The 22,208-nt window shown below is 47.3% G+C and overlaps 2 protein-coding genes across 7 annotated transcripts in view; one reads left to right on the top strand and one right to left on the bottom strand.

Moving 5' to 3' along the window:
* Window positions 1-721: 721 nt before the first annotated feature.
* SPAG4 (sperm associated antigen 4) lies at window positions 722-6,542 on the top strand. Of its 2 annotated transcripts, none has more exons than XM_058562811.1 (12): window positions 722-1,124; window positions 1,637-1,741; window positions 2,063-2,129; window positions 2,328-2,389; window positions 2,627-2,670; window positions 2,959-2,984; window positions 3,106-3,214; window positions 3,514-3,589; window positions 3,707-3,822; window positions 4,209-4,376; window positions 4,890-4,979; window positions 5,094-6,542. In XM_058562811.1, exons 1-12 carry the CDS (start codon window positions 815-817, stop codon window positions 5,241-5,243), a joined length of 1,323 nt encoding a protein of 440 aa, XP_058418794.1. In that variant the 5' UTR covers window positions 722-814; the 3' UTR covers window positions 5,244-6,542. The 2 variants fall into 2 exon arrangements, with proteins under 2 accessions (XP_058418794.1, XP_058418795.1); XM_058562812.1 differs by having other exon boundaries at window positions 1,033-1,105; window positions 5,094-6,541.
* A 2,586-nt stretch (window positions 6,543-9,128) lies between these two features.
* LOC131418485 (RNA-binding protein 12) overlaps window positions 9,129-22,208 on the bottom strand; it is a 34,938-nt gene continuing 21,858 nt past the window's right edge. For all 5 annotated transcript variants that reach the window (XM_058562807.1, XM_058562804.1, XM_058562806.1 and 2 more), the window contains 15 exons: window positions 14,485-14,613; window positions 14,207-14,386; window positions 13,975-14,049; window positions 13,816-13,887; window positions 13,594-13,674; window positions 13,337-13,426; window positions 13,130-13,216; window positions 12,905-12,991; window positions 12,752-12,811; window positions 12,539-12,672; window positions 12,379-12,433; window positions 12,086-12,137; window positions 10,053-10,186; window positions 9,666-9,902; window positions 9,129-9,463 (listed from right to left, as the gene is read on the bottom strand). In XM_058562807.1, coding sequence (XP_058418790.1) covers window positions 9,323-9,463; window positions 9,666-9,902; window positions 10,053-10,186; window positions 12,086-12,137; window positions 12,379-12,433; window positions 12,539-12,672; window positions 12,752-12,811; window positions 12,905-12,991; window positions 13,130-13,216; window positions 13,337-13,426; window positions 13,594-13,674; window positions 13,816-13,887; window positions 13,975-14,049; window positions 14,207-14,386; window positions 14,485-14,613 — 1,614 coding nt within the window. In that variant the 3' untranslated portion in view covers window positions 9,129-9,322. The remainder of the gene's footprint in view (window positions 9,464-9,665; window positions 9,903-10,052; window positions 10,187-12,085; window positions 12,138-12,378; window positions 12,434-12,538; window positions 12,673-12,751; window positions 12,812-12,904; window positions 12,992-13,129; window positions 13,217-13,336; window positions 13,427-13,593; window positions 13,675-13,815; window positions 13,888-13,974; window positions 14,050-14,206; window positions 14,387-14,484; window positions 14,614-22,208) is intronic.

The raw sequence follows: 22,208 nt of genomic DNA, 5'->3' as shown, positions 1-22,208 counted from the left end.
GAGTCTGGGAACCTCTAGTCTCTTGGCTGTGACCATCTGTGATTCCTCATTCTGTTCTCGGTGACTCAGATGGTTGGTCTGAGTGTGGTTATGGTGATTTGTGGGTCCTTAATTCTCACCGCATAGATCCCAGGTGAATATGGGTTTGGGAGGGGGACTCTCAGATTTTCTGGCTTGATGACTAGCATGAGAGGAGGGGCCTGAAGGGTTTGCAGAGCAAAGAAGGCTAAATGTTTATTTAGAAGTGCCTTGGGTGACTCCATGCCCCTTCTTAACATTTATTCATTCACAAATATTTGAGTACCTACTACATGCCAGGCCTATCTAGGTGCTGTAGGGTACAGTAGTGAACAAAACAAATACCTCTGCCTTCATAAAATTTACGTTCTAGCGGGGGAGTGACAGGCAACGAAGAAATAAAATATATAGCGTGTTAGCGGTTAAGTGCTGAGGAGAAAAACAAAGGAAGGGGGATAAAAATTCTTTTAGCCGAGCGCAATTTTAGATAGGGTATTCTGGGAAGTGCTTGATGTCATTGCTTGCCTTAACATGAGAAAGAATGAGAGACTGCCATGGCTCCCAGTGACGTCACGACTAGCTCTGTGACGCCCTGTCAGGGCGTTCTGCCGAGACCTTGGTCTCCTCTGTGACGTCAGCAGCCGGCCCAGATACGGCAGAGAGGGTTGGGTCAGGCCGCTGGGCCCGCCGGCTGCACTCAGGGTCCCGGCGGCGCGCACCGGCTGAGCGAGGGCCCAGGGCCTTGGCGGCTGCGGCGGCTATTTTGGCGTCCGTGAGGGGGCGGCCCGGGGTCAGGATGCGGCGGAGCCCCCGCCCGGGCTCAGTCGCGTCCCCGCACAAGCACACGCCCAACTTTTACAGAGACAACAGCAACAGCTCAGTGAGCGTCACCTCGGGGGACAGCAGCGGGCACCAGTCAGCTGGGCCGGGGCCCGGGGAGCCCAAGGGCAGAAGAGCCCGGGGCTCGAGCTGCGGTGAGCCTGCCTTGAGCGCAGGAGTGTCCGGAGGAACCAAATGGACTGGAAGCTCTCGGCAGAAGCCGGCGCCTCGGAGCCACGATGGGCGGACCGCCTGTGGCGCGGCAACCGTGAGGGGCGGGGCCTCGGGTGCGGGCGGGGTCGACCCCGGGTGAGTCGAGGGAGGGGGCGGGGCCTCAGGGGGGGGGCTTGGCGCGGAACCGGGATAAAACTATATCTGGGCACCTCCCAAGGGGTGGGGCCTGTAGGGTGAAGAGGAAAAGCACCAAATACGATCCCCTAAGGGGCGGGGCCTCGGTATGATGGACGGCCCTAGGAAAGGGCGGGGAAAATCCTGAGAATGGGCACCAGTGAGGAGGCGCGGCCCCGGAGTTAGCGTGAGTGGCTACCAGGGAATTGGGGCCGCCCCAAGACTTAAGGCTAGGGGCGGGGCCCCCTTTTGGGGGTAGGACCAAAGTCGTGACTGAGCATCCTTGAGGGGCGGGGCTTCAGAATGCTGACAGAGACCTAAGGGAATGCCGTGGGACCGAAGCATGTGAGAGCCTGCCCCGCTTCTGGGCTGGAGAGCCTGCGGCCAGGTCGCGGGGAAAGAGTGGGCTTGCGGTGCGCAAGGCCCCAATGGAGCCCCTGGGCTCCCGCAGAACCGGCTGGCTCTCCCGTTGTCTCTGAGGAGCAGCTCGACCTTCTCTCGACCCTGGATCTGAGACAGGAGATGCCTTCTCCGCGAGTGTCCAAGAGCTTCCTGAGTACGCGCCAGGCCAGCCTGGATTCCTTCTGACCCTCCAGCTCCCCTCTGCGAATTCCAGTTCTCATCTTTGAGCCCCCGGCCCATGTCTGAGTCTCCAGCTCCTTCCCTGAGCCCGATCCACGTTCTCTGAACCTCAGCTCATTCTTCTGGCCCCCACCTATTCTCGTAGCCCACCCCTCTCTTCCTGAGCCCTGTGCCCTTCCCTGAAGCCCTTTCCTGAGCCCCTTGTGAACCTCGAACACCACGTCCTCTGAGCCCCTCTTCGTCTCCCCCGTCTCTAAGCTGTAGTCGTTCTCTGAGCCCCCTCTCCTCTCCTCAGGCCTACTCTTCCAGGTGCTGAGCGTGTTGTTATCCCTGGTAGGAGACGTGCTGGTCGGTGTGTACAGGTCAGAGGGAGGGAAGGGGGAGCCCCACGGGCTGCTCTTTGGAGGGGGTGGGGCGCAGGGCCGGACCTGGCTGAAGCTCGAGCCAATTCAGACCCAGTTGACTTGTGTTCACAGGAGCTGGGTTTAGGTCCCTGGGGTGGGTGGGGGCTGCGGGGTTCACTAGGGTCTCAGGGCCTCAGCCTCCCTCTGGTTCTTCAGGGAAGTCTGTTCCACCCGCTTCCTGCTCACGGCCGTGTCACTGCTGAGCCTCTTTCTGGCAGGTGAGGGGGGGTGAATTCCCTGGGGTCCCAGCCCTGGATGCTTTGAAGACAAACCCAGCACATTTTCTCCTAAACCCTTCAGCCCACTCAGCTCCTTCGGCTCCTCACAGTCCCTTACAGGGCCCTCTAGTCCCCCCTCAGACTCAACCCCCTCAAGCCTCTTCTCTCCTCACTGTCCCTTTATGCCAGGGAAACCTCCCCTTCCCTTCCCCTGAGACCACTCCCATCTTTCTCCAGCACTCTGGTGGGGACTCCTGTACCTGGTCCCTCCTGCAGAGAATGTGAGTCCAGGAGACTGTATTCCTGGGTGGTGGTTGGCAGGTTATACACCTGTGGGGTTCACCTGGGCTGCTGGGAGGGAGGCAGTGCTGGAGGCTATAATCCTAAGGAAGGGCTGGATATAAACAGATTTCTGAGGGATTGTGCCCAGAGGTGCTTGAGGGTCTCTGAGTGGTCCTGGGAGGTCAGGGAAGGAGGACAGTCCTCAAAAAGAAGACACTTTGAGTCTGACTGCTCTGGGTAGGTGGGAGGTGAGCAGCGCTGTATTTTGTCTCTCCCTTCCCCAATAGGAACCTAAGGAGATGCTGAGTCTAAGGTGAAAGAGTGCACCTGGGGTGGGGAATTGGAGGGCTCAACGGTGCTTCTGTGGTGGGCCTTATGGGAAGTGTCCAGGGGGAGGATGGGCCAACTGCACCGTGCCAAACTCCCGCCTGCAGCGAGTACCACGAGCGCGTGCGCTCCCAGGGGCAGCAGCTGCAGCAGCTCCAGGCTGAGCTGGATAAACTCCACAAGGAGGTGTCCAGCGTTCGCGCAGCCAACAGCGAGGTGAGCCACGCAGCTGCACCCTGTTCTCAGAGCTGGGCCCCATAGGGGTTTGGGAGCCTAGCCCCGGGAGCCTGGCCCCCGTGTCTCCGCCCACTCCAGTCTCCGGCCACCTTGGAAACTTGCCGAGACCAGTTCCCTGTGTCCTGAGCCTTAAAGCCCTGCCCTAGAGCCCTCACTTAGGGATTTCTCCCGGGGCCCACAATGTCCATCCCAGAGAACCTAGTTCCCAGAGAACTTTGTCCCCCTATAAATCGACGCGCAAGCCCCGTCACTCCAGGCCTCGCCCACTCTCCTTTCAGAGGGTGGCCAAGCTCGTATTCCAGAGGCTGAATGAGGACTTTGTGCAGAAACCCGACTATGCGCTGAGCTCTGTGGGTAAGAGATTCAGAGACACAGACAGACCTATGCACATGGCCAGCCCAGGGAGACTGACCTCAGACAGACCCTTCCCCAGCTGTCAGTCAGCTGAGTGGTTGCTTCCCCCTGCTCCAGGAGCCTCCATCGACCTAGAGAAGACATCCCACGACTACGAGGACGCAAACACCGCCTACTTCTGGAATCCCTTCAGTTTCTGGAACTACGCGCGGCCGCCCACGGTTATCCTGGAGGTGGGCCTGGAACTTAAATCCCAGGGGCAGGACGCTGGGGAAAGGACCCAACAGCTCCTAGGAGGTGGAGCGCGTGGCGCTAGGTGGGGCCCTGCTAGGCTAAGGACGCGCCGGCTGGAGGCGGGCCTGGCTTGGCTTGGGTGAGGCTCTGGGCGACGCCAAGAACGGCATTAAGCTTAAGGAGAGACCTGGCAGTGCTAGGGACTGGGGGCTCTGGGCGGGATGTTGCTGGGCAGGGCCCGGGCCTGGGGGTGGAGGACTGGGTAGGGCCAATGATGGAGTCAAGCCGAGGGCGAGGCCTCCCTGAACCAATGCCCAGGCTGAGGAAGGGCCACCGTCAGTCGGTCCTCCGGTTCTGAAGGTCTATCTGCCCCGCCCGCCTGCAGCCAGATGTGTTCCCTGGGAATTGCTGGGCTTTTGAGGGCGACCAGGGCCAGGTGGTCATCCGACTGCCGGGTCGTGTGCAGCTGAGCGACATCACCCTGCAGCACCCACCGCCCAGTGTGGCCCACACCAGGGAAGCCAACAGCGCTCCCCGCGACTTCGCAGTCTATGTGAGTGGGGCTGAGGCCCAAGGACGTGGGGGATTTTGCCTAGAAAGCAGCAGGTAGTCATGAAAACCGGTGCCACTGTCTGAGTCTTCCCTTGCTCATCTATAAAATGGATATCTCTCACTTGCCTCTCAGGACTGCTATAGGTTATAAATTATAACTATATCCAAATATTAGTTATGGCTTATTGAGCGTTTCCTGTGCCAAGTACTTTACATGGATTATCTCCTCCCTTCCACACAATCTATGAAGTGCTATTATCTCCCCCTTCAAGATGAGGAAAGTAATGCTCACCAAGGGGACATTACTTGCCCAAGGTCACACAGCTAACAATTGGCCAGATTAAAACTCGCAACCTAGTTTCTTTGAGCCCACATTCCACACTACACTATCCTAACACCAAAAAATAAATGAGAGCATGCATACAGCTATTGAACACATAGTAGGTTCTCAACAAAGTTGCCTTCTCTCTCCACCTGTGCCTCACTGTTCCTCCCCTCACTCTTCACCTACCAGGGCCTCCAAGTTGATGACAAGACTGAGGTTTTCTTGGGGAAATTCACCTTCGACGTGGAGAAATCTGAGATTCAGACTTTCCACCTACAGGTGTGTTTATCTCTGGGGGTGAGGGTGCTAAGGGAGTGGGACAGTGAGGGAAGACTGGGGAGGAATACAGCCCTTGGGAGAGCAGGTCTTGGCATTATCCATTTGTCTCCCCAGAATGACCCCCCAGCTGCCTTTCCCAAGGTGAAGATCCAGATTCTAAGCAACTGGGGCCATCCCCGTTTCACGTGCTTGTATCGAGTCAGAGCCCATGGCATGAGAACCTCAGAGGGAACAGGGGATAGTGCCACAGGGGGGGCACATTAAACATGCTGATGGTTGCAGTAGAGTGGAGGTCTGTGCTGAAATAAGCTGGATCAGTACTGGGGGTCTGTTGGGGGGCTCTGGTTGCCTTTGGTATATAAGTATGTTGGGGAGTCTACCTCTCAATGTGCCCTCTTTTCTTGGAGAAGTCCAGATCAATACAATAGCAGCAGCTCATGTTTATGGAGAGCTGACCACGTGCAAGATGATGGTGCTCTGGACATTATTATACACATTACCTAACCAATCTTCACAACCACTCAGGTCAGGTAACTTGCTCAAGGTCACATAGCCGGTGAAGAGCAGCGCCACAGCAGGACCCAAGCACACCTTCCTCCACAGGCCACCCTCTTTAACTGCAGAGCTGCCAGTCAGCCAGAAGCCAGGCTTGTGCACCTCAATTCCCACCCCCAACCTCTGGGAAAGTCCCCCAAATCCTGCTAGGAATCCCCTTTTCTTCAGTTAAACACTCAAAAACTAAGGAGACTTGAGGACTTCTAGGAACATCTGAGTCAGAGTTGATGCAAGCCTGGTAGCCCCTACTCAGGTTGTCTATACTGAGACCTGAGTGTCCTACTCTATGCTAGACTAGGCACAGTACAAACAGTCGTTTTCACCAGTACCTGCCCTCAAGAAACCTGATAGGGGAGAGAGGATGTTCCAGGAAACAGGACAATTCATTTACTGATCCAAGAATTCTTCACTCTAAGCGTCAAAAGTAGAATTGGAGGAATAAAAGATGGAGGAGACAGGCATCAAAGGATTAATGAGTTCTACCTGGGCAGAGAGTAGAAAAGGGGAACCAGCATGAGTAGAGAAACATGCAACATCTTGGCTGTTCCAGTGTGTTCATGTTTTGGAAGAATATACAGACTATTAACAGTGGTTACACCTCTAGGAAGTGGAATGTGTGAGTATGTCTGGGAGGGGAGCACATATCCATCTGTTTCAATTTTGGGGATATTACTTTTGTAATTTGAAGACAAAGGAAAAAGTCTATCGAGTGCTTTCAAAGCCTAAGGTGAGAAATATGAACTAATACAGCTTTTTGGAAGGCAGTTTCACAATAGGAACCAAAAGCCTTAAAATTTTTTATACTCTTGGGCCGGCCCCGTGGCTTAGCGGTTAAGTGCGCACGCTCCGCTACTGGCGGCCCGGGTTCGGATCCCGGGCGCGCACCGATGCACCGCTTCTCCGGCCCTGCTGAGGCCGTGTCCCACATACAGGAACTAGAAGGATGTGCAACTATGTCATACAACTATCTACTGGGGCTTTGGGGAAAAAAAAGGAGGAGGATTGGCAATAGATGTCAGCTCAGAGCTGGTCTTCCTCAGCAAAAAGAGGAAGATTAGCATGGATGTTAGCTCAAGGCTGATCTTCCTCACAAAAAATAAATTAAAAAATAAAAAAAATTTTTATACTCTTTAATAAGAGCAATTCCATTTCTAAGAATGGATCCAAAGGATACACAGATGTAATCAAAGATAATACTTATAAGAATATTCATCACACTGTTGAAGTGCTATTATCTCCCCCTTCAAGATGAGGAAAGTAATGCTCACAAAGGGGACATTACTTGCCCAAGGTCACACAGCTAACAATTGGCCAGATTAAAATTCTTTATCAACTGTTGTTTATAAAGAAAAAAACTGGAAATAGTATTTAAGAAGATAAATTATGCTATAAAAATAATATGGAGCCAATAGAAATGGGAATATAAGGGGATGTTTAATGTCATGGAAAGTAATTAATATATGGATAATTCCTTAAAAAGCGAGCTAGATTAGTACACATAAAAATTTTAAACTTCCATATCAAAAGAGTTCTATCAACCAAAAGATAACTATGAAAGAAAAGACAATAGCCTAGGAAGAAATATTTTCAATGTGTATAAGTGACAAAGGCTTAATAACTGAATAACTGTTAACAGAATAAAGGCTATAACAACAAAAACCTATACATAGGCTATTCTGAAGAAATATAGTTCATAAATAAACACATGAAATGATACCTAGCCTTCATAATTAAATAAATTCAAACTAAAAATTAGATTTTTGGAGGGCCAGCCCCATGGCGTAGCAGTTAAATGCGCGCACTCCACTGCTGGCGGCCCAGGTTCGGATCCCGGGCGTGCACCGATGCACCACTTATCAGGCCATGCTGTGGCAGTGTCCCATATAAAGTGGAGGAAGACAGGCACAGATGTTAGCCCAGGGCCAGTCTTCCTCAGCAAAAAGAGGAGGATTGGCGTGGATGTTAGCTCAGAGCTAATCTTCCTCACAAAAAAATAAATAAAAATTAGATTGTTTTTCTTTTTTTGCCTGTCATTAACAAAAGGGGTAAAAAACTGTTGTTATGGACAGCAATTTATAATATCAAAAATTTTAAACATTCATACCCTCTGATCTAGCATTTCCACTTCTAGGAACAAATCCTTCAGAAACATTCCTGTAAATGCACAGACAAATGTACAAGGATATTTTTCCCCCCCAAAGCCCCAGTAGATAGTTGTATGTCCTTCTAGTTGCTGTATGTGGGACGCAGCCTCAGCATGGCCGGAGAAGCAGTGTGTCGGTGTGCGACCGGGATCCGAACCCGGGCCGCCAGCAGCGGAGCGCACACACTTAACCGCTAAGCCATGGGGCCGGCCCCTGTACAAGGATATTTATTACAGCACTGTAATAGAACAAAACTGGAAGGGACCCAAATTTCGGTAAATAAGGGATTGGCTAAATAAGCTCTAGTACACTCACAGACAAAATAATATAAAGGTATTAAAAAGAATGAGGTCAGCAATAAGTTCTAATGGGTAACCCAAAACATAATAAAAACAAGGTGCAAACATTATGGATAATATCCTATTTAGAAAAAAAAAATGTCAAACCTAGGAAAGACAAGGGTCCTCACCTGCTCCATAATCTACTTTATACAATATTTTATTTGAAATCATTTTGTACTAATTAGCATACATTTTACAGTTTAAAACATGCTAAAATATCATGTATAATATGATCCTATTTTCATAAAATAAATAACATGTATAGACTATAAATAAGCATAAAAGACTAAAAAATATGCACCAAATTTTTTTTGTGTGTGTGAGGAAGATCAGCCCTGAGCTAACATCTATGCTAATCCTCCTCTTTTTTTGCTGAGGAAGACCGGCTCTGAGCTAACATCTATTACCAATCCTCTTCCTTTTTTTTTTTTTCCCCAAAGCCCCAGTAGATAGTTGTATGTCATAGTTGCACATCCTTCTAGTTGCTGTATGTAGGACATGGCCTCAGCAGGGCCGGAGAAGCAGTGCGTCGGTGCGCGCCCGGGATCCAAACCCGGGCCGCCAGTAGCGGAGTGTGCGCACTTAATCTCTAAGCCACGGGGCCGGACCTGCACCAAATATATTATTGGGACGTAGGAGTTTAGGTACTATTTATTTTTTTCTGAATTTTCTTCTACAATTAATATACATATTAATTTTCTAGTAAGAAAAATTAGCTGTTAAAAAATTCAGGCTTATAGCCTATCTTTAGGACTAGAACCACCACTGTTCCTTCCTCCAGGAAGTCTAGCATAGCCCTTGCTCAATCTTAAAACTCATTCCTCCCCTAGCACTTTCCACCTTCTGTGTTCCCAGCTCAGCTCTGCCCTGAAGCAGGACAGGCTGGCTGGGTGTTTGACTTACATTTAATCTTTGTATTTTCAAAAATAGAGTCAGTGTCTCTAGATATCTCGCCAGGAATACCCAATTTCTTTGAGTGGGGCTATTATGTCAGGGGCAACCTTTACTCAACAAACCCTAAGGTCAACAAACTGAGGCTCAGAGAGGAGAAGTAAACATGGCTAATGGCAGATTCCCACCCAAAAACACACGGAGTAGTGGCAAAGCAGTAGTCTTCATTGATCTTTATTGAATGAGGGGCTCCAGGGGCAAGCAGATGGGATCAAGAGCAGCAATAGCAGGAACAAGTATAAAAGTATAAAATACAAAGTGCTAGCACTGGGGAGTGTGTGCAGGATTGCGCCATGGCCCATAGGGACCCTTGGGGACACAGGACTGGCCACAGCTTACTCTCTAAGGGAATCTAGGCCTGAGGGGCCTGTGCAGGGCCCTTGGCTGGGGGTGGAAGTGGCTTGAGGGGGGCCCAACCTTGGGCCTTGAAGTAGGAGACCAGTTGTACGGGTACTTCTGAGAGCACAGTCTGTGCCAACGCCTCTCGAGGGGCCTGCCAGGAGAAGAGGGGCAAGCTCAGTCGTGGCCCATAAAAGCTTCCCAAGGTCTACGTTTCATACCAAAGAAAGGATACAAACCCAACACCCAACCTGCCCCAAACTTAGATGAAAGAGTGAGTATCTCCACTCATATCAGGGAGAGGTAGAAGGGTAAACTCCCAGATCTAGTCTGCCCCCAAGCTTGCTCCCACTCACATTCTGGAAGCGGCGGTAGGGCACAAACTGCACTATGTCACGGGCAGATGCCTCCCCAGAACGTGTACGCAGAGGTCCACCATCAGCATCCAGCTGCTCCATGGCCTCAAAGTCAGCACCACCCACACCGACGATGATCACTGACATGGGCAGGTGGGAGGCACGAACCACAGCCTCACATGTGGCCTCCACATCTGTCACAGCACCGTCGGTCAGCAGCAACAGCACGAAGTATTGCTGGGGGCAAACCCATTCATACACTGAGGCAAACCCTCTTAACACCTCAGCCACACATTCCCACACTGACAAGAAGTCCCTTGTTACATGGCCCTCAAGGGAGCCCTTGACCAAGACCATCCCACCACCCCCACCTCCTACGACCCTCACCGAGGCAGTCCTCTGATGTGCAGCCTGGGCTGCAAACCTGGCCACATGGTTGATGATGGGTGCAAAGTTGGTGGGGCCATAGAGACGAACTTGGGGCAGGGCTTGGCGGTAGGCATCCACAATGCCTTGGATGCCTAGAGAAGGAGGGCAAAAAACACTAAAATACTGGGCCTTTCAGGATTGAGCCAGTCCTGACATCACCCTGTCCTGGGCAAGGAGATTTGGGAACCTGGGTGCATTTCATTCAATCACCCCTGTAACCCAAGATACTTAAACTTATCCTACAAATGAGGAAATTAAAGCCAAAGAGAAGAGGGGCACTTGCCCTAAAATCACAGTTTGAATTAAAGCCCAGATTACGGGGAATCCTCTGAACAAATTTAGGACAGGCGAACATCAGATTATAACCCACTTAATAAAATAATAAATTATAACCTATTTAATAAAATAAGAATCCACAGAGTTATTAAATAATGGGAAAGAAGGGAAAGCTCTTCCTTAAAATGTAGAAGGAGGAATGACAAAATCATTTGACAATCATAGATAACTGATTCAGGCAAGGAATATCAGTGGATGCTAAAACTAAAGGGTGAAAGTTGATGAGTAATTAGATATTTATATAGCCTCAAAGTATCTTCCCAAAAGATATTTATTAATTACAAAGAGAAAAACAGTACTTGTATAGTAGAGATACCTGGTAGACTCTACCTTAACCAGGTGATCAAAGTTAACACGACTGGTAATAGGATAAATCAACATCATGTGCCTCCTGATATAGTGCACTGAGAAGAATACACAGTGTCACTTCTGTGGTATTTCTGCCCAAAATGCATAATCTGAATCTAATCATGAGGAAATATCAGGTAAACCCAAACTCAGAGACATTCTATAAATTATCTAGCCTGTAATCTTAAAAAATGTCAATATCATAAAAGACATGAACTCTGGAAGACAAGACAACTGAAAGCAACACATGATCCGAGATTTTCTTTTGCTGTGAAAGACAGAACAATTGACAAAATTTGAATAAATTATATAGATTGGATATAGTATGGTATTGATGTTAATTTCCTGATTTTGAGAAGTGTACTGTGTTATGTAAGAGAATGTCTTTGATTTTAGGAAACACATACTGAAGTATTTAGGGATAAAGGGCCATGTGGATGATGATGAGTGCAAAGTTGGTGGGGCCATAGAGGCAAACCTGGGGCAGGGCTTGTTCACTACAATCTTCAAACACTTCAGAAAAAAAAAAATGTATATATATATAGAAAGAGAAGGAGAGAAACAGAGAACCTAAGAGAAAGGGAGAGAATGACAAAGCAAATGTGGTAAAATGCTCATGTTTGGGGGGAATGTGGGTGAAGGTAAACAACAGCCTCTGTGACCCAGGTCCTAACTCCTGAGCTCCAATGATCTGAACCCCTATAACTATTCTTGCAACTTTTCTCTAAGTCTGAACTCATGTCAAAATAAAAACCCAGATCAGATCAGGTTAGGTCAAGTTGTCCAGGTTAGGTCAAGTTGTCCACTTCAGTGTTGCCCAAGTGGTGCTGGGGAGCCACGAGGTTTGGCTCTCTCTAGTCAAAAGAGCTAGGGGCAAAAAGCAGCCCCAAAAGAGCTGCAAGGAGGCACCAAGGCTTCCACTGATGCCCAAATAAGTACCAGTGAGCTTCTAGGCAAAGATAATAATGATAATATAATGGCTGCCATTTTTTTAGAGAGCAATTAGTAAGCGCCAGACTTACTGCTTCAAACTTGACACACACCCTCTCCTAAAACATTCAATATCCTACAATATGTAGCCTTATGATGAAGCCAAAGCACACAGAAGCTAAGCAACTGGCCCCAAGTCACAAGGTTAGCAAGTGGCAAGATGAAGATTTGACTCCAGAGGCCTAACTCTAAAATCCACTCCTCTGGACAACAGAGTCAGGTATCTGCTCCCCCACTCCCACTCTTTCCTTGCTCGCATAGGCTTGGCCCTCTAGGTTGGACAGATCTGCCTTATGCTGCAGGATGGGAGGACTTACCTGTACAGTAGGGGTTATTGGGGTTAAAGTTCAAGGCAAATTCATGGGAGACCTGAGGACAAGAATGAAAATGAGGTTCTTCTGTGACCACCTTTGTGCTCAGAAAAAGGGCACTATATACCAATTGTTTAGGAGCTATTTAGTCCTTAGCACTTGCTATACACATGCCTGTAGGGATATATCCCTTCATCTCCCCATACAGCTGGGTGCCAGACAGCAAGTTCACCGCATCCCCCAAAATCAGGACCCTGAAACTGAAAACAAGAGTGGAAGAACGGGAAGAGAGAGCTCACCTGCCAGTCAGGTGGTACCTGGGCCCCAAATCCAAATGCTGGGAACAGCTTGTCCCTGTGAGAAGACAGTAAGTTGGGAAAGAGGCAGTGAGGGGACTGTGAGCCCAGAGGCTGAAGCACCTGCAGGGAGTGGGGATGGGCAAGAGAAGAAGTTACTCACGAGTCGTAGTCCTGAACCACGCTACCCACACTCCACAGTGCTGTCAGGTACTCATTGACCCCTGTTGGGCTCAGGTAGTGCAGGGAGTTGGGTGAGGAAGGGTCTCCATTGGAGCCCGTGAAGTCCACGCCTACCTGGGAGTAGGGGAGGAGAGTAGCTGAAGGCCACTTTGAGCCCCAGATCTGTTCTCTGGCCCCTGGTAAAGCAACTTACAGTGAAGTTGATTTGACAGCCTCCCATCACATAGTCCAGAAATGAATACTCCGTTTCTACCTGCAGATGAAACTAGGGTCATGGCTGGGGAAAAGGGATTGAGGCCATGGAGCTCAGGGTTCAGAGTCTGAGACACATGGACTATTGTCTCACCTGGCAAATCTTCACACAGATAATTCCAGAGTTCTTGTAGCTTTTCTTTTTCTGCTGCTTCTCAGGGTGGATGCATTCAAACTCAGCCTGGTGAGGAGAGAAAAATTAGGGTAGGAAAACTCCCAGAGCATCAGTCAGGACTGGAGCTCCCCTGCCCTGCCTCTCTCCCTGGGGCGGCAGCCCTCTAGACCCATGTCAACATCCCTGAGCAGGGCCAACACTTACTGGGACTGTTTGCAGCTGGGCCAAGCTAGTGTGGAAGGTACCAATGAGATCATGTGAACCATCACTGTCATAGTCTGAGCATCGCACCTGGAGAGGAAGGTGTTACGTGTGTATAAAGACAAACCAGGAGGCAGGTGGCAGGTGAGAATAAATCCCTCCCCAGGCTCTCTACCCCTGCTCAGTCCACTTAGGAGGCAAGCTCCTCACCTGGATGGGTGTGCTGGGGTCTCCTCCACAGAAACGCTGAAGGGGAACAGAGAAGCGCTTCCATGTAGGGTTCAGATTGTTCTTGATTACCTAAAGAAGGAGAGCAAAGCCTCGGTGAGCTCTGAGCTGGCGTGTAGAGAGCTGCCATTCTCTCCTACCTATATGTAATCTCTTTCCCTGTATTACAAACCTTGGTAGTCACAAATCTCAGGAGATTCTCTCCTGCCCCACCTCACCCAATCCCCAGGGTCTCACACCTCAGATCTGTATGCCAGATGCCATTTCCCATCACCCTGGTAGAAGAACTCAAGGAATGGATCCGATTTCCCCAGGAAGTCCTGTCAATGCCAGAGACACCAGTTATAAGACTTAGGGAGGGACACCCACTATGCCAGACCTCTGTCCCCATCCCTGCCCTCCAACACACCATCCCTTTCCCCTTAATTCTTAAAGCCCCAGGGCCTCCTTCCATGCAGCACCTTCTTATCTAGGTTTCTGGCCTCCACCTGCATGGTCACTACACGACTATCCTTCAACTCCTGAGCTGAGACCTAGGGAAGGGAGGCAGGAGACTGTGTCACCTCATGAATTCCTCATTATGTAAGTCCCCCCACAACCCTTGCAGAGTTCTTCCTTACCGTGATGGTCCCCCGCCCAGCAGGTTTTCCAGGCTTCAGCATCAAGGGTAGAGTTAGTATCCGGCTGGACACAATCTGGGGCAGAGCAAGGGTGGGATGGGGCAGGTGTCAAGATCTCAGGCAGGGTTAGGTCCTGTGTGACCCCACCTCCAAGTTCCAGGCAGGCTGGGTTGTCTAACAGGGCTCTTACTGAACCTGTGTCTGAAGGATTCTAATCCCTGGTCCTACATACCTGTCCTAGGGAACACTCAGCCCCTCCTAGGAAGTCATCATCCCCCAGCTCATGTGTCTTGTTGTCTATGTCATAGATGCCAAATCGGAGCTTCTGGACTGTTTCAAAGTGGTACTCAAGCTGCAGAGTCTTGGAGAACTCAGGGCTTGAACAGTTCCGTACTTGTTCAGTCCGGCCAAGCTGTGGGCAGAGGCCAATAAGCATCACAGTTACACACCCTCTACCCCAAAACAGTCTTAGCCTCCCTCCACAACCTTAACCCCCATTGTCCTTCTCACCTCAGCCCAGTTGCCCCCCCCCACATCCTGTAAAAGGACACAGAGTGGGTCCGACTTGGAGCCAATGTCCTTGTCAATGAGGTGGTCACAGGAAATGGACAGCTGAACCAAGGTCACGCAGTGGGCCATCTGGGGAAAAAGAACCTGAGTCAAACACCGAAGACCTTTCTCCACCATTCCTGACTGTAGGTCCTAGCTTGGGAAGGCCAGCAGGCTTCATCCAGGCAGGGCTGAGCCTGCGTCCACCCCCATGACACCCAAGGAAGAGAAGGCCCTATAGCCTTCATACTCCTCCAATCCCCTTGGGTGAGCTCAACAGGACAGGAGATGGTGGTTACAAACAACTCTGGTCCAAGAGTATGACTGAAAGATGCAGAAAAAGTGTACTAGCCTCCATCAACTTTGACTTGGTCCTAATGCCAATAATGCTCCCCAGACCCAGACTCCAACCCTGATCTTCTCAGAGACCAATGAATCTTATTCTGACCCCCTTACTGGCCCCAGATCACATCCTAATCCAAGTTCCAATCCCAACATTGCCCCAAACACAACCATGATCCAGGTACTGCTACCCAAAAAGTCTCTTCCGGGCCGGCCCCGTGGCTTGGCGGTTAAGTGCGTGCCCTCCGCTGCTGGCGGCCCTGGTTCAGATCCCAGGCGCGCACCAACGCACCGCTTCTCCAGCCATGCTGAGGCCGCGTCCCACATACAGCAACTAGAAGGATGTGCAGCTATGACATACAACTATCTACTGTGGCTTTGGGGGAAAAAAATAAATAAAATCTTAAAAAAAAAAAGTCTTTTCCTCCAAGATTTCCCACTAACCCTGGGGCCCTGCATCCTGAGGTGGAGTTATGATCCCCCACTAGTTCTCCTAGCCTCTAATCAGCTGCTCATCTCCAACTCCTCACTATTCTCACTGCCACTACCCAGTCCAAGCCATCATCATTTTTCACCGGGTTTATCTCATTAGCCTCTTTAACTAGTCTCCCTTAACCTATGCCATCCCCACCTCCACTCCCCCATCCTCACACTAACAGGCTATTCTCAATACAGCAATCAGAGTGATCATGTTAAAATATAAGTCAAGTCATGTCACACCTCTGCCCAAACCCTCTAATGATTTCCCATCGCTCAGAAAAAATCCGGACTTGACTCTGGCCTACAAGGTCTTGAAAGATCAGATCTCTCTAACCTGATCTAACATCTTCTCTCTTGCTCATTCCATTCTGAACACACAGGTCTGCTTGCTTGCCATTCCTCAAATAAGCTTGTTTCTACCTCAAAGGCTGGAATGTTCTTCCCTCATATTATCCACATAGCTTGCTGTTCCCTCACTCCCTCTACGTCTTTATTCAAAATCATCTTCTCCACTATGAAGAAAAGGCTCTCCTTTTCTAGCCACTCTAAAATTTCAACCCTACTACCACTGACACATCACATACCCTTTCCTGCTTTTTCCCTTTAGCATTTATCACTACCTAATTTACTACATATATTTACATAATTGGTCTTCCCCACTAGAATGTAAACTCCATGCAGGAAGGGTATTTGTCTATTCTGTTCGTTGCTCTATCCCAAGCACCTAAACAATAAAATATTTGCTGAATGAAATCCAAAAGGCCACCTCCAGCCTCAGCTCTCAGTCCAGCCATCTCCAAACTGACTGGTAATCAAGCAGCACCAAGCTTCTCCAATTCATCCATTTCCTCTGCTGGAAACACTATCTTCTTGCATGGATCACCATGACTCCCATGTAACCTGTCCTCCTACAGTCACCATAACAATTATCCTCAGACCTCTCACTATCCCTGTGTCCCCCAGACCCATACACCTGCAGACCACCTGCGTGAGGAGTATGGATGAGGTTAGATCTCTCATCCAGCTTCACTCAGCATTCCGGTTTCCCAGCACTATACCCCAGGATGCCTCCAGCCTCAGCCTTCCCTAAACTGACCCTTAGTCAATCCATCCCCCAACCCAACCCACAGTTACTGCTGTTCCCATCTTGGTCCCTCATGGTCTCCATCTGGAATGCTGTTAGCAACCAAAGTTGGAATGATTCTTAGAGTTCAACTTGCTTCACACACTGACCCTCCATCATACCTCAGCTTCTGCTTGAATGCATCCAATGATGGAAAAACCACCACTCTTATAATCCATTCATCCGAAAGTCCTGCTTCATGAAGTCCTACCCAAACCAACCCAGGTCTGTTGAATTCTCACTTCCTCACGTTTGTCCTATTTCTTCCCCCGTCTAAAATTCCACAGGAAAGCCTTATTCCATCTTCCTCTAAGAACCCATCTGATACCTGGAAGTAGTGAAACCCCTGGCTAAAATCTGAAGAAACAGCCCCAGTTCTTTTGAATGTTGCCTCTAGAATGTGGCCTGTAGACTTCTGACCAGCCTGATATCTCTTTGGAGGTTTCCTAAGTACAGATCCAGAGCACAACACATACTCCCAAGGGAGCAGGACCACAACTTCCCCCATGTCACAATCTGACTCCATGCTTCTCACTTCATATGTTCTCTGAAGCAGTGTTTGCACAGTATAGAGACAAATGAAGAAGAATGCTCATGTCACTATTGCTGAGAACAGTGAAAAATCTGAGACAGCTTAAAGGTCTATCAATTAGGTGGTGACAAAGTAAATTACGGTACATTCAAACAATGGGATGCTGAGTAGCAGGTAAAAAACAATTAAGGCGGAACTATTATATTGGTATTATATAAGAAAATAAAGTTGCAAAAAATGGTAAGAAGAGCATGACTCCATTTTAAACTTCAACTGTATGTGTATATACAACAGAATTGAATATGTACACAAAATACACATGGAAAAATGGAAGACACCAAATAAGTGCAACTTTTAGGTACACCTCAGAGGAGAGAATTTTAGAGAATGAAGGTGAGAATTTTACATACTCTATACACTTCTGTATTGTTACAATATTTTATACTGTTTATTTTATATATTTTTAAAGGGCCTCATTAGCTTTTTTTCCCCAATTAACACCTCAAGTCCTCTTAACTATTCATTCTAAGCCCAAAGTCTCTACCTCCGTCCAGTTCAACAACCCCTACCTAACTTCAGGCCTCATTTTCTCTTGCCTCTTCCCTGGTTTCTCCTCCTTAGCACTGCCTCACCTAGTCATCCTTGATGCCAGCTTCCAGAGAGTCTCTACCCTAACTACAAGCCCTGAATAGCTGCCCGTGACCCCTAGGTTCAGAGCCACACTCCCTAGCAGGACCACTCTGTGGTACAACTGCAGAGGGTACACTGACACAGAATTCAGTAGTTGTGTGATTATGGTGACCCTGCATCCCTAATTCAACCTTCAAAGCTCTTCCCAGTCTGCTCTGCCTCCTGCCATTCCACCACCCACCCTACTAGTCATCTAAAGCTATTTCTGGTTTCTCAAACACAGACACATGCTGATACCTCTGACTTTCCTGCCTACCAAATGCCTTGTCAGCCAAGGTTCTGCTATGACATTATTCCTTTATGAAGCCTTGCCCACCTTCCCCAGGTAGCATTTATTCTCTCTCCTCTGGATCACTACAATGGTAACTTCATCGGTCTTTCTGTAACCACACATGTACACACACACACACACTCCTCTGTGTCTATTAGCCAAACGGAAACCGGATCATACCATCTCTCTGCTTAACACTCTGGACTGGCTTCCCAGAACACTCAAAATAAAATCCAAAGTTCTTACCATGGTCTACAAGGCCTCACAAGACCTGTCCCTTGCCTAACTAATCATCTAGCCATGCAAGTATGTTCTAGCCAGGTTTCATTTCTGATCCACATACACACAACATCAATCTCATTCCCCATCTGAGGGACTCTGTGCTGTCTTTCCCCATATACACTCCAGAAAATAAGCTGTATTAGAGTAGAAACCAAGTGTGGTTTGCCTCTCTCTATATCTGCAGTACCTACAACAGTATCTAACCCTATAGTAGGTACTCAGTAAATATTTAGTGATTTAACATTGACACCACTACATCAGAATTTTGACTTCTGTCTGTCTATCCTCATAATCTATGGGTTCTTTGGAACTAGGGCTGGGTACTACTTCTGTATCCCTAATACTTGCGCTTAGTACACAGCTGGTACTCATAACCATTTGCTGAGTAAACTCAAACCTTCAGGCCTTTTCCATTTCAACTGATGTCCAGCAGTAAATCTTCCCTATCCTGATCTCGTACAATTGAGCTTTAAAATTTAAATGCAGGATTCCTGAAACTCAATATTAAATGACAGTCAAAAAATGGGCAAAAAATTTGATCAGGTACTTCATAAAGAAAAATATATATATTGGAAATAAGCAAAGGAAGACATGATCAACAGCACCAGTCATCAGGGAAATGCAAATTAAAACCACAATGAGATACTATTACATACCTACCACAATGGCTAAAAGTAAAAAAACCCAACAATGCCAAATGTTGGCAAGGATGTGGAACTCTCATACACTGTTAGTGAAAGCATTAAATGTACCACTTTGGAAACGGTCTGGCAGCTTCTCATACATCATTAGTGAAAGCATCAAATGTACCACTTCGGATACGGTCTGGCAGCTTATTAGAAAACCAAACATACACCTAGTTCAAGAGCAATTCCACTCGTAGATTTTTATCCAAAAGAAATGAAAACATTATGTTCACAAAAAGATTTGTACAAGAATGTTCACAACAACTTTATTCATAATAGCCAAAAATTTGAAACAGCCCAGGTGTCCATCAATATGAGAATAAATAATAATGTTTATAAATGTAATAGAAAACTACTCAGCAACAAAAAGAAACAAACTATTAATATCTTCAACATGAATGTATCTGAAGCAAAATACATACATAGATTACACTTATAAAGTTTTAGGACAGGCAAAACTAACCTATGATGAAAAGATTCGGAATAGAGGTTGTTCTTTCCCTGTTGCCCCGGGGAGGGACAGGTATTAACTGAGAAGAGGCAGGAGAGAACTCTAGGGGGAATGGAAAAGTTCTTTATGATAGGAATGTGAGTCACAGGTGCACTTGTCATTTTCATCTAGTGGTACACTTAAGGTGTATACATCTTATTGTATGTAAATTTCACTCCCTCCTCCAAAACCCATAAACAAAAACTCAAGTTAAGGAATGTCAAAATGTTTATGGGTGAAGTATGCTGATGCTTGCAACTTCTGTGAAACGCACCAAAAAATAAAATGGTTTGTTGAACAGACAGTATGTGGTAAAACAAATACAGGAGAATTTAAATTGTAGAATCTAAATGGTGGATATATGGGTATTCGATGTACAATTTTTTCCACTTTTCTGTATGTTGAAAGTTTTCATAATAAAATGTTGAAAAATTTAAATGGAGGACTACAGGTTTATCCCTGATACTTTGTTGTGAACTACAAAAGCATTAGCAGTAATTATCTGTGGTGGTGAGATCACAGGCAACAACTGGAGCTGCTGCCTTTTCCCTCACTCCATGACTTCTCAAAGATCCCAGAGAGGCTTGTGGTCTGGGCTAGACACATGCAGTGGGCCAGGAGCTTGTTCCTCTGCTAGGCCTCAATTTCTGGTAGACTAGACCATTCTTTTCTAGTCTATTACCATTTCCACCATTTTCCCCACAGCTGGTCCTAGTCTATCGTTTTTCAGCTTCTTCTCTGACCAGACTAAAACCTCAACCAGAAAGCTGTGGGCCCACATGTGCCTCAGTAGCATGTGGGGCTAGATTCCATTCTGAGAGGTCAGAGGTTCCTGCGCAACCAGTTTTGTTTTTTCATAGATTAGCCTCCTTTGCCTAGAATTAGCGACTTTTTATAAGCAAATCCTTATGTGTGGTTTTCCATCCTTTGAGTCATATCCCCTTTAATAAACTATCTAATGCATGGGATTAGTAATCTCTCCCAAACCCTGTTTATCTCCTTTAAAATCTACCTCTAGGCCCACGTGTTTGGAAATCTTCCATAACTAAAACTTCTAGTTCATGTCACTTTTCTGTCCTATAGCCCTTGAACATACTTTAAGTCAGACTCATTTACTTTTCATCTAGTGCCATTATTAATCAATCTCATGGGACTTTCAGCCTCCTTTATAGGACTGGAATTTTACAAAACCATATTAAATATCACTTTGAGTCAATAAAAGAGAAGTCTCAGAAATTTTTTCTGTTTATTTATTTGCGTGAGAGGCCTGGCTAATACTCACCAGGTCTTTGTGCACTCTCTTCTGAACCAGGATATCTTGCTTGGACGTCTGTAAGTCTCCTAACTGGTCTCCTCATTTCCACTCTCAGTCCCCTCTGATTCGTTCTCTATGTTGAAGTCAGAGACCTTCCCTGACTCCAACCCAACAAAACACAGCTTCTCAAAAACCTATCAAAATGTGTACCTCATTTACTCGCTTATTATCTATTTCCCTTACTAGACTATAAATTTAACAAGGGGAGCGACCAGATCTGTCTTGTTCGCATTCCAATGACTCGCACATAGCAGGTGCTTTATAAATATCTGTTGAATTAATGATAGGAAAGTAGTGATAACCCAAGGACTCTTAAGAAATGACACAGATCTAGCCCTGGCCTGCTGCTGAAGCCATCAAGGGAGAAGCGAGCTTCCTAGGAACACCCAACACAAGACTCGTTTGTTATCTCTCTGTGCCCCCACTACCCCTACCTTTCCATTTGGTGCTAGTCAGGAATTGCAAATGGACACAGCTGAGTATATAATAGACCAACTTTCTCTGCCTTTGCTTTCTACTTCTTGGAGTGTTGTCATTTCCTTCCACTCCCCCTTGTAGGTTGCCTTCCTCTGCTTACCCCCATCACCAACCTTAATGCTTTCCAAGCTCCATATCTGGACAGGGCACTTTCCTCCACTGTTGCTTAAAGAAGCCCTACTCATTCTCATTTTCATAACTTAAAATTCACAACATGTGAGAAATAAAAAGGAACTGAGAGATGATCTAATCGAAGTCCCTATATTCAAGGCAGAGAGGAAAGATATGATCTGGCTAAGGCCACACACATGCTTAAGTAAAATGAGGACTAGAGCTCAAATATTTTGACTCCCACCTAGTATAGAACTTTGGACTATAGTTATACCGCTCTTCTCTCCTAAAAGAATCTTCCTTCTTTATTTAATAGCAATCCGATATAGTGGGCAAGAGTGTGGGTTCTGCAGTGAAGTGACCAGGCTCCAAATACTGGCCTTATTCCTTCTGAGCCACAATGAGATACTACTACACACCTACCAGAATGTTGTCTTACCTATGTAACTTGGGCAAAATACTCTCTAACCCTCAGTTTCCTCAGGTGTGAAGTGGAATATATTATCTATTTCTGAAGACTTATATAAATAATGTATGCAAGGTGCTTAGTACAGAGTCTGGTACTCATTACTAGTAAGTGTTAGCTATTATTACTATGCTTCAAGCCTAGCTCTCATATGCTCCCCTTTTCATGATCTCTCCAGGACTCAACAACTTCTCACTCTGGACTACTATACTCAATCAATACCACAATTGTATTCTTTCAACATTTCCAGCTCCTTGTCTGTCAACGAAATAACAAACTTCTTTAGAACAAACAGTGCTTCAGCATGTCCTACATCACAGCATAGACCTGAGCACATAATGAGAATTCAAAACACTTGAGGGAGGCTGACGGCGGTGTGCTGGAGCAAGCTTGTATGGTTTGCAAGAGATAATTGTTAAA

This window comes from Diceros bicornis, chromosome 19, assembly GCF_020826845.1.
Source record: "Diceros bicornis minor isolate mBicDic1 chromosome 19, mDicBic1.mat.cur, whole genome shotgun sequence".
Lineage (NCBI taxonomy): Eukaryota > Metazoa > Chordata > Mammalia > Perissodactyla > Rhinocerotidae > Diceros > Diceros bicornis.
Note: the sequence above shows the minus strand (reverse complement) of the source record. Positions and strands in the feature narration are given on the sequence as shown.